General features: G+C 55.1%; 1 protein-coding gene across 1 annotated transcript; it reads right to left on the bottom strand.

Annotated features, from left to right (window-relative positions):
- Positions 1–6,320: 6,320 nt before the first annotated feature.
- On the bottom strand, positions 6,321–10,630 carry GFRA4 (GDNF family receptor alpha 4). The gene is given in 7 exon segments (XM_059707494.1): positions 6,321–7,072; positions 7,075–7,117; positions 7,283–7,374; positions 7,929–8,063; positions 8,156–8,265; positions 8,355–8,700; positions 10,567–10,630. Coding segments are annotated over 7 exon segments (825 nt in total). The 3' UTR covers positions 6,321–7,037.
- Positions 10,631–11,907: the final 1,277 nt, after the last annotated feature.

Raw genomic sequence — 11,907 nt, 5'->3', positions numbered from 1 at the left:
GGATTTTGTTCTGTCTTTAATTTTCTTTTATTTTTACAATTTGGTCATTAGAGCCTTAAGGAAAAAAAAATGTTTAATGGTTCCCAAATTTCAAGCTGCCTCAGAGGAAGCACTTGGCAGTTGAAGATGAAGGGGTAGAACCAGCCGGTGGGCACCTCGGATGCCCCTGGAGGAGCTTCCTGGTGTCCCCGGTACCCGTGTGCCCTCGGAGACTGGGGTGCAGAGCGGTCCACACTGACGCTGGGCCTGCCAGCTGCCCACGGGGTCAGCTTTCGTCTCCTCGTGGGCTCCTGAATGTCTCTCTAGCTTTTCAAACTTCTGAATCTCAGGTCTGCTGATAGGTTTCGTCCCCCATGGCCCCAGCAGCATCATTGGTCTTCGGTTTTTTATGAAGTTATCGAAAGTATCGTCTGTGGGCCTCCTGCATGCCCAGCCCCACTTTGTGCAGCTCCTGCCCTCAAAAATGGGGTTAGAAGTGCATCTGTTGCCCTGGTGCGGAATGCAAACAGCCCAGAGGATGAGATGAGGCTCGGGAGAGTTGAGGACATCTGAGAAAGCAGCGCAAGGGAGGACGGTGGTTCATACAGGGGAGGGCGGGTGAGGCCCAAGGTCTAGGAGTTGGGGGTGGGGGGCTGGAGGAGCCTGGGCCAACTTAGAACCGTGTCCAGGAAACAACCAGGGATGTTGTCACGGACACTGGACCCCTGCTGGAAAACAGAAAATAAAAAGCATAGGTTTTTGAGGGAATTGTGTTGCCAGAGAAACCATTGGCCTGACCTTTGCAAAGGAAAACAAACAACCAACTCTGTGACTTGTGACTATTGAGGAAGCTTAATTAGAACCACCTGCAGGCAGGCGAGGGCTGTGAAAGCTGTGTCTGAGGGCACAACCCAAGGCCACCTCAGATGTGGCCCAGAGAGCAGATTTGGGCCTGGGCAGAAACCTCCCCCCACCCCAAGGCAGGGCCTGGCAGGATTTTAAAATCCCCATAGGCCAGTGATTGCTGTGCGTCTGCCATGCTCATCCTTCTTGTACAGGCAGGTCATGAGGGTGTCCTGCCTGGCCAGGCATTATGTAGGGACCAGGGATCTCACAGTGAACAAAACAGACAAAAATCCCTGCCCTCACAGAGTTTACAATGTAATTGGGGGAGACAGATAATGAGAAAAATGTCAGATGGTTCTGACAGAAAGGTAGAAATAGGGTAGGCAGAACGTGCTGGGGGCATGCTGCTGTACATGGTGGTGCTGAGGAGGGACAGTTCTGATGTGACCACTGAGCAGAGGGCTGAACAAAGGAAGGAGCTGGTGTGGAGGCCCAGAGGTGGGAGCATGCCCGGTGGGTAGAAGCAAAGTGGGCTCTAACAGCAGTGGTAGGAGTTGGGGCAGGCAGGTCCTGTGGGGCAGTGGTTTCCAACTGGCACGAGGTTGCCCTCCAGAGGACATTTTGGACATGGGCGGAGACAATGGGATTATTGCTGTGCTTTGGTGGGTGGGCCAGAAGGTGGTCATCCTGGGGCATGCGGGACTGTCTTACCCGACAGGGAACTGACGCACGTCCCACTCGATTTTCACACATCTTGCTGGATATTTGTGTACGTGTGAAAATCAATTTCTAATTATTTTTTGTGTAGAATCCAACCCTATTATAAACACAAAGTAGTTGAGAGCTGGTTTAATATACAGTCAGTTTTCCAGATATGCAACTATTGTATAAATCAAGTGAAGACCAAACTTGGTTTTCTTCATAATGTTAGTAAGATCTGGTCATCATTTTGGAAAATTCTGTCACCAACAGCAATGTCATTCCTGGCAACTGAGTCCCCAGTCCCACACACCTGTGCGGGCTGCATCCGAACAGACACCCTACAGCCCAGCATTACTGGCTGTGGAACATGCCTGGCAAGAATTCTCTCCTGTCTTGTGTCCCCAACTCAAGAGACTAGACCAGACGATCCCAGCGACTGTATGAAGTGTGCTGCACAGGGAGCTGGGGCTCGGCCCCACGGCCAGGCCCATTCTCACACCAGGACTTCCCTCATTTGCTCAACCCCAGTCCCTTGAGGCCCAGTCTGTAAGGTTGTTTGTGTATTTTGTTCTGCTGTGTGTGTACTTATCTTAATTTTCCTCTCTGCATCTTCTGGCTTGGGCGGCCTTTGGGTGGGGTGACATGTCCCTGGCAGGACAATTTCCCGAGATATCCTTCAACTCAGGGCTTCCCAGGCCTGCAGCCCAGCGAGGCGGGGCCATGTCTCTGCCTCCCTTCACATGCGTGCCAGACTCACTAGCACGTTTCTGTCCAGGTGGGGGGTGTCTCCTGAAGCCCTGCAGAGCCATGTCCTCCTGCTTCTCTGGAGATTTCGCTGCTAATATCCATTCTTCCTGTAACAGTGAGCTGGTTCTGAGACTGGCCCTGCCTCTCTCCGTTGGGGAAGGTGGGGGAAGGGCAGTGAACAGTTTCCACATCAACCTTGTGCCCTAGACAGCAGGCTCCAAGCCAGAGTGGGCATTCATGAACCGTGAAGTTTCCACCAATAAATCAAGAGAAGCTTCCAGCACCTGCCTTTCTGCCTCACTCCCCTGCCCCCAGCCACCTGCAGCTAGCGGCTCAATGTTGCCAACAGCTAACAGAGACCCAGTCACAGGGATCAGGCCAGGACCCAGTCTCCTGGAGCGCACGTGAGAGAGTGACAGCAAGCAGGCTACCTCATCGGACACGGAGGCCGACTCCCAGGGTAGACAAGTTTGGCAGGACCCCTCCCTGGCTGGGGGGCCACAGCCGGACTCAGTCTTGAGATGTTTGGCCAGACGTAACACCATGTATGAGCCAGGACCTTTTTAGGCAGAAGTGACAGAAACCAGACTCTGACAACCTTACAGAATTCCATTAATTTACCTGGGGCTGCTCTGACAAATTATCCAAACTTGCTGGTTTAAAAAAACAGAAATTTATCCTCCTGGTTCCAGAAGCCAGATGTCTGGAATCATGGTGTGACAGGGCTACTGTCCCTCCAGAGCAGCGGTTCTCAACATGTGGGTCGCGACCCCTTTGGGGGTCGAACGACCCTTTCATAGGGGTTGCCTAAGGCCATCGGAAAACACATGTATAATCACATTGTTTTTGTGATTAATCACTATGCTTTAATTATGTTCAATTTGTAACAATGAAAATACATCCTGCATATCAGATATTTACATTATGATTCATAACAGTAGCAAAATTACAGTTATGAAGTAGCCACGAAAAATATTTTATGGTTGGGGGTCACCACAACATGATGGATTGTGTTAAAGGGTCGTGGCATTAGGAAGGTTGAGAACCACTGCTCCAGAGGCTCTAGAGGAGAATTCAGTCCTGGCCGCTTCTAGCGTCTGGTGGCTGCCAGCATTCCTTGGCTTGTGGATACATCACTCCCATCTCTGCCTGTGTCTCATTTCCCTCTGCCTCTCTTAGATAAGGATGTAGGGCCCCCTCAAATAATCCAGAATAAGCACCTCCTTGCAGGATCCTTAATTTAATCACATCTTTTGCCATATAAGGTAATATTCACTCTTTTGCCTACATATAAGGTAAGTCACAGGTTCCATGGCTTAGGATGTGGAGATATCTTTGGGGCCACCATTCAGCCCACTACAGCAATAAAACCTTCAGAAAGTTGACTGCCCAGGAGTGGCAAGACGGTGCCTTTCACAGACCAAAACACCTTGTCCCTTCTCTTGGCTTCTCTCTGCAGAGCTGACTGGGTCTATGCCCCAGACAGCCTCAGGCCACCCACACAAAATGTTCACTCTGGGGGAAAACAGCCAGGCAATGGGGCCCCAGGGACCTTTCATTTCCCCCCTGCACCCAATAAGGAAGCCTCTTTTTCGTTGCACATTGTCTGATGTTAGAGGCTCCTCTGGGTAAGCCTGAGTTTGTCTGCTTGGAGATTAGTACTGAAGGAAGACAGCTAGCTGCCATGGAACAGTTGTGCAATTTTCAACTAGGTTCTGCTCACTTTGAGCTTCCCAACATTTTGAAAGGTACATGCCTGTTTTACTCCAATTATCAGTAAAACATGGAGTAAGAGAGTTTAACATATTCTCACATAAGGCAAGTTATTTAGCAGATATTTAATTCTATGTTTGGGCTACCATGCAATCATGGTGAGCAGGCCAAGGTGATGCTTTCACTTCCCCATCCAGCTCCCAATCCTTCTCCTTCTCCCCCCGCCCCCCCGCCCCTGCCCCCCGCCACACACACCCAACACACACAATATCTCCCCAGCCCACTCCTAGGTGTCCCCTCCCATGCAGATGTAGGTAGTTGAGAACATTCCTCCTTCCTCATAAAGTGAAAACAGGTTGGACTCTCACTTGGCCCAATACCCCTCCTGTTTTCCACTGGAAAACTGCCTTCCCATTGCATGTGATCTCAGTGGGCTAATGTCACTCCCAGGCCACTGGAAGAGGCTTATAACCCATGCTGGGGCCACCAGGATCCTGCCTTGGACAGTCCGTGAATGCTGGGAAAGAGAGGTGCCTTTCTCTGCCGAGAATGCTTCAAGGAGAGATCATAGATGGGAGGCTGCTGGTGGCATTCTTACCTGTCCTGTGGTGAGAGCCTGCCTGGCAGCAGAGGGGAGCCAAACACAGGCCAGCAGGGGCAACATCATTTGAACCCCTGAAGACAGCTGTGCCTGAAACTCAGATGGTTGTCAGTTGGATTTGTGATTGGTTTCATCAGGAGAGTCCTGGTTGAAGCTGGGAGGCTGGTTGACAGCTGCCTCACAGGGTGTCTGTGGGTTTGGTACGAGTTGCTAAGTACACAGTACCAGACCCGATGGCTCTTTTTCTGGTCAAGACAGCCCCAGGCCTGGGCTTTGGTGTGGTCTGTACCTAACCTGTGTCTTAGACTAGGTGCTCCAGAAGCTGAGCCCAAGGTAGGAATTCTCAGGCCCTGATTTATTGGAGGGGTTACCCTCAGGAGACCCTCCTAAGTGAAGGAGGCAGGAGTGGGCAGGAGGAGCTAGCTCGGATGCGGTCTCAGCTGGGATCCCGCATGGAGCTCTGGAGCAAGACTGGCGCACGGAATTGTCCCACCTGAGGCAAGCAGGCTAGGCCTCGATACCCCTGCCTCAGCCAGTCATTGGCTGCAGTCCGTGTCGGGGAGCAGAGTGTAACTTTACAGGCATTTCCTTTAGAGGAGGGGGCAGCTGTGAGCTGTGTTTGCAGCCAACATTCCCAGCGGCGTGGGGATGGGTTGCACTGGACAGAGAAGCCTCAGAGCAAGGCACCAACAGCCGTGTCCACTTCCACCAGATTCATGGCCCCTGGCAAGCCTCAACCAGGTTTGAGAAGAGCAGCCTGGAGACACAGGATCCCTTCACTCATCAGGAGTCTCCACGATCTTGAGGAAGAAGGAGGTGGGCAGAAAGCTTAGTACTGCCCCCCACTGTTCTGCCCTCTCCTCCCCAAACTCTTTTGCAGAATTGAAGTTTAACACAATGCCCTTGGCTTCATTGGGTCCACACTGGCCACACACACCAAATGTTCGCAAAAACTTTTATGATAAATTTCCCACAGCTCCAGGAAAGAGTCTGACTCTCTGCTGATAGAATATGCAGGAATAAAAAACAAAAGCCCCATCGCCCCTTCTTTCAAATGTCTGTCAGGGCTGGGCTCTGTAAGCACTGAGATGGGGCTCCGCTAAGTGAGTATGGTAGGTGATCCCAGGGCTCCCAAACACCTCAGAGGTGGGACTGTGTCAAGCAGGGAGGGCCTAGGTTTGGCTGCAAATAGCAGAAGCCTAGGGAGAAATTGCCTTAAACAAATCAGAGGTGTCATTTTTCTCATGCACTGAAGAGTCCAGAGGGAAGCAGACTGGAATTGGTGCAGTGGCTCAATTTTCCAGATGGTGCCCTTGTCCTAGACAGACATTGCCACCAAGGTCTGGGCAAGAAGAGGGGAGGGTTGAGGCTAGAGACTCAAGGGGCCAGTCAGCAAGTCAGTTCCAGTTTAAAGAGCTCTCCTGGAAGTCTCATCTGTGAATTCCATTCATTGGCCAGAACTGTATCACATGACCACCCTTAGCTGCAAGGGAGGCTAGGAAGTGTAGTTTATTTATCTGAGTACTAGCAGAGAAGTAAAAATATAGATCAAAGCAATCAAAATCCCTGCCACTAGAACCTGGCAGTAGATTCAGTTCAGCATTGATAGGTCAGGAGACAGAGCCCAGAGAAGTTCTGAAGCCATCTGAGGTCACCTAGGCCAGCAGCAGAAACACACCCTGTGGCTAACCATAGGTCCCAGGACACAGATCACATGAAAGCAAGGCCGGTCTCAGTGAACATCGATTTATTGAGCTGTGGATACCATTCCCAGTGCTGGGTTAAACCATGGGGTAGGTGGCTACATGGCCAGTGCAATGCAGGGAACTGGGTTCCCACCTACTCAAGGTGGTACCCACCAAGCAACATATCACTCTGCCATGGGACGTTTGTCATGGGACGCGGGTGATTATCATCATGAGTGGCACATAACTGGGAAGGGGCCATGAAAGGCTGCAGAGTTAGCGGGGGTTTTGCCTATAAGTCTGTTCAGATTACTCTTTAAGGTATAATCTGCTTGGGGGGCTGATAAAATCTCCTATAATTCTTGGAGTTTGGTTGGTCTCTCACCCTCTCTAGGTTATCTTGGGGCCTGGTGAGGCCTCGGCTACACAGGTGACCCCCTCTCATGCCTAACCTTTGGGAAACTCCAACTGTTCCAAGGTCTGTGGAGAAAGAGACCTACAACCAAGAAACCGACTGAAAGGGAAACCATGAGCTTCGCAATTAGGCCTGTAGCCTATATGCCTCACTCCAGGGGACAAGCACACAGGATGTCCAGACCTGCAGGGGGCAGCAGGGCAAGAGCCACTGGGGCTAGCTTGGGGGTCCGGGAGGGGGGGGGAAGGTAAACCAGTCCCTTTTCAGTGGGGCAGTAGGCCACAGAGGTGGCCATGTACCCCGGCAGGGTGGGACAGTTGGCTGTGCTGTTCAAGGTCTGCTGTTCTAGTCAGAGCAGAGTCTGGAGAGCCAAGACAGGGAGATGGAGAGCAGGGAGCACCCCTTCAGGGGCCCATCTGTGGAGGATACCTTGGAGGGTGGGAGCAGAGTGTGGGCTTGAGGCAGAAGCCTAGCCCTGCTCTTTGTGTCCACCCCCATCCCAGGTCATTCATGTCCATCTAGGCCCAACTGGCATGGAAGGAAGGAAGAAACAGTGCAGGGGAAGCCAGCTCACCATCCCCTCCCTGCACCTACCTGCAGGAGGCTGTGCTCAAGGTCCTGGCTGGAGTCTGGATGGGCCTGCAGGACTGGGGGCTGCCAGCTGTCAAAGGCCTGTATAGCGCCATCTATAGAGGGAGGGATCAGGGTGGGCTTGGCTGGGAAACCCTAGCACAGGGGACAGCTCCTTGGGTACAAACTGAGAAACCCCTGGCGACCTTCGTGGCCTCTCTCTAGGAACAGATGGAAAATAGAATGTCTGCAAGGACTGGCTTCTGGAATGGAAGGCGCAGGGTAAGGAATAACAAAGTAAGGACAACGGTGCTGAGTGCCTCACCAACCTTGTAGTCTTCCACCCTCACTGGGGAGGGTGACCGTTATCATCCCCCTTTTACAGATGGACACAAAATGGCTTCGAGGGGGCCTCAAACTCAGGGCCCCTACCTCGCAGGCTGGGCAGGGAACCGCCAAGCTATTCAGAGGACGGCAAGACCATCGATGAAAGGAGCTGCCAGTGCCTCTGGGATGGAACTGCCTCAGAAGCGGCAGAGGCAGGAATCTCAACCAGTTCCACTCCAGGTCCTCTCCCGCCCGCAGGGGCACAAGCCTGCACACCCCTAGGAGCGGCTCGGTAGAGGGCAGTAGGGCCAAGCGTGCTTCCCGCCCCCTGCCCGGCCCTCACCCAAGCAGCGGTTCCCGGTGAAGAGCTCCCGGAAGGCTTCGCACTCCTCCCGTCGATTTCCGCTGGCTCCGCAGTCGCACCAGGGCGCCACGCGCGCGCTCCCGTTGTCCACATAGTTGGGGGTGACTGCGGTGCCTGCGGGGACCCCGAGAGCGCAGTAATCGGTCCACCCGGGTGGAGGAAGCCCGGAAGAGCCCCGTCCGCGCCCGGGTCCCCGCACTGTGTACCTACGAGGCCCGCGTAGGCGCGCAGACAGCGGGAGGCCTGATCTCGCGGGCAGCCGTCGGGGGCACTGGGGGCGGGCGCGCAGGAGGCCTGGAAGGCCAGGAGGCGGGGTCTGCGCGGTGCGGAGGGAAGCGATGAGCGAATGGGGGCCCGGCCCTCCGGCCCCGCCCCTCCTGGCCCCGCCCCCGCCCCCGCCCGCACCTGCAGACCCCGCTGTGCTCGCAGGTGTCTAAGGGCGCCAGGCAGGAGGGCGGCGCCCGGCCGGGCCGGGAGAAGGCGCAGGCGGGCACGAAGGTCTGGCGCCGGCGCTCGGCGCACACGGGGTCCGCGCACGGGCAGAAGAGCAGCGCGTGCGTGAGCGCGGGCGGCCCGCGGGCGAAGAAGCGGCGCAAGGCGCGGCGGCAGCGAGCGCGGGGACACGGCCCGCCCGCGCCTCCACCCAGGCACTGCGCCACGTACTCCGTGCGTAGCTGCTGGCACCGCGCGTCCGCCGTGCACGCCTCGGCCGCGTCCACGCATCGGTTCCGTGCGGCCGAGCTCGTAGACCCTAGTGGAGGGGCGGGCAGACTGCAGTCAGTTCTCGGTGCGCCCCGCAGGCCCCGCGGAGATGCGCTCAAAACCCGAGGGGAACAGAGTGTGGCCTGAAGGTGTGAACGACCAGCACTAAACGGCCTTCCGTCGCGGGGATGAGTGGCGCGCCGGGCCCGGGGGATTCCTGCAACACATCAGGGATGGATGGGGCGCGCCGAGGCTCCCCTAGAGGCTGAGGCCCGTCCTCTCCAGGCACCACCCCTCGCCCAGAACGTCCCACCCATCCAAAGAGGGATCCCCGAGTCTCCTCCCACTCTCATGAGACGCCCCTGACGCGGAAACAAAGCTGGGGGGTGGGGGGAGAACCTGGTTAATGAAGACTTATCAGAAATTGCCTTGAGGACAGTGAACACTCATCCTCGCTCTGGCACGCTGAGCTTTCTTCTTTCTCCTCCTTCCCTCTCCCCCATCCGTTTGGAGACCCTTCAAATGGGTCCATAGGTTTCTGGTTCTCCCTCCTTCCTGGCCTCCTGCACCTCCACCGGCCCCTGCCGGCGTCTTCCCTCTCCACTCCCTTCTGGTGCTCCCTCTGGCCGGTCTAACCCATGCTGCCCCATCTGGACTCTGGCTTCCTCCTGGTTCCTCCAGCCTCTACCAGCTAGGGGAAAAAGGGATTCTTGAAAGGGCTCTGGGCGCTGGAGAGCCCAGCTGCTGTGTGGATCTGAGAGAAGTCCCTCATGGCAGGCCACAGGGCTCTATCCGAGCCACAGGGCCAGAGGGTGCACCTGGCACAGCTGGCACACACCAGGGGTTGGCTGGGCAGAGGGTGTGCTCTGGGCCGATGTGCCACAGGCCACATCGAAATCCAGCCCCGCAGCCTCTTCCTAGAACCTAGGGCACCAAACCAGGCTCCCTCTGCCCCTCATGTTCTCAGCCCTTAGAAGCTGGCAGGCCAGCTCCCAGCCTGGCCCCACCCCCATCTCACTGTGTATGTGTGGAGGAGGGTCCCCTGCTTCAGGGCTTGGAGCAGGGCCCCTCTCTGGCATTGGCCACCTCTTTTGGGTGCCCTGGTGATTCTTGCAGTGGCTTCAGTGCCGTCCTCTCTGCTAGAAGGACAGACAGACACTAAGGACTCGGAGTGGGTATGTAAGTGGAGAGGTTTGGCAGGAGAGGTTTGGCCTCCCTCTCTCCTCCGGGACACAGCGCGGCAGGCAAACTGTGCCCTTCTCTCCCAGCAAAGCCCCTTCTGTTCCCAGGCCTCAGCCAGATACAACAGTACCTGTGTCTGTCCCCTAAGGTCTTGGTTCCACCTCTGCTGATTTGCTTACCTGTCTCCCTCGTGAGGAAAACCCTTACCTCATCATCACCCTCAAAACAGCACATCTCAGCTCCAAGATCTCCTCTGCCTGATTTCATTCTCCTCATCCCACCCAGTATGACCCCTCCACGATGCTTCAGGTGGGAAAGAGACAGTCTGAGCAGGTGGAACAGCAGACGAGTGGCAAGGAGACACTGAAGATGCCGGGCAAGAAATCAGTGTGAAACTCCAAGACCGAAGGTGGGGGCGGGGGTGCTGAGGCCGGAGGAAGGGTAAGAAAGGTGGGAGAGGGCAGGCAATAGGAAAAGGAAAGTTCCTGGGGCACGGGTACCACGGTGGGGCTTGGGAAAGGGGGTGGCTGACCCGAAGGCAGGAGCAGGATGAGCAGAGCGCTGTGAGCAGACTGCCAGGTGTCCCTGCACCCCAAGCACAGGTCTCTCACTGGCGACACTCCCTGCCTTCCAGCTTTTCCTGGAATCACCCTCTTGCCCTCTACTCTGTCCCCGAGAATCTGGGATAGAGAGGCCAGAGTTCAGGGGTCCTGAGGAAGAGGTGGCCACTCACTCAGAAGCAGCTGTAGCAGCAGCAGCAGCAGCAGCAGCGGCACGGAGCCCAAGCAGCGGGCCATGCCGGCCTGCAGAGTGGAGGACAGCGCCAGGCAGAACCCCAGTGGGACAGGTGCCTTCTTCCCAGCCCTGCCTGAGCTGAGTTGGGTAGAAACCCAGACGCTGTGCTGACATGAGCACTCCTGCCACTGGGAGGAGCCTTTGCATGACTCCCTCCCCCACTGAGTCTCCACCCTAAGCCTCACCTCAGGTAAATCCAGGAGCCACTGAATCTAGAGCCTGAATGTCTAGTCAGTGGTTCTCAACCTTCTGGCCCTTTAAATACAGCTCCTCCTGTTGTGACCCAACCATAAAATTATTTTCGTTGCTACTTCATAGCTGTAATGTTGCTACTGTTATGAATCGTCATGTAAATATCTGATATGCAGGGTGGCCTTAGGCGACCCCTGTGAAAGGGTCGTTCGACCGCCAAAGGGTCGCGACCCACAGGTTGAGAACCGCTGGTTAGATGGACCCCCCCTGCCCCACAGCACCCTCCTCCCCACAGCAACACCTACAGCCACCCCAGGAGGCCCTGTCTCTCCCATTCTAAACCGTAAACTTTTTGAAACAACATTGTTCTTTGCCTTCTTTTATAATTTTATTAACTTTTTTAAAAATATGTTTTTATTGATTTTTTTTTAAGAAGGAGGGAGGGAGAGAAACGTTGATTGGTTGCCTCCAGTACGTGCACCAGGAATTGAACCTGAAACCTAGATACCAGTATGTGCCCTGGCCGGAATTGAACAAGCGACCTTTTGGTGCACAGGACGATGCTCAACCAACAGAGCCACACCAGGCAGGGCAATTTTTAACTTTTTATTATTAACTAATTTTATACTTGAACAAAGGTTGCAATCATGTTAGTGTTTGCTTTATACCTTTTACCCAGCTGCCCCTTGTGTTACCATCTCACATAATTAGAGTATAACTAGAGGGCCGAAACTGGCAGTCCAACATCTCCCGAGGGATGTAGCAGTGCGGGAAGCGGCAGGTGGCCAGGAAGGAGCCTGAGCCGGGTGCTGCTCCTGCTCATCCGGGCCCCCCTGCGCCTGTCGCTGCTGCTACACTGCTGGGTAGCGCTGCCACGGAGGCAGGAGAGGCTTGCGCCACAGCAGCTGCTCTCGCCAGCAGTGAGCCCGGCTTCTGGCTGAGCGGCGCTCCCACTGTGGAAGTGCACTGACCACCAGGGGGCAGCTCCTGTGTTGAGTGTCTGCCCTCTGGTGGTCAGTGCACATCATAGCAACCGGTGGTTGTTCGGTCACTTAGGCTTTTATATATATAGATTGTTACAACTAGG

Source organism: Myotis daubentonii, chromosome 8 (genome assembly GCF_963259705.1).
Source record: "Myotis daubentonii chromosome 8, mMyoDau2.1, whole genome shotgun sequence".
In the NCBI taxonomy this organism is placed as follows: domain Eukaryota; kingdom Metazoa; phylum Chordata; class Mammalia; order Chiroptera; family Vespertilionidae; genus Myotis; species Myotis daubentonii.
The sequence above is the reverse complement of the archived record's forward strand: the minus strand, read 5'-3'. Positions and strand labels throughout refer to the sequence as shown.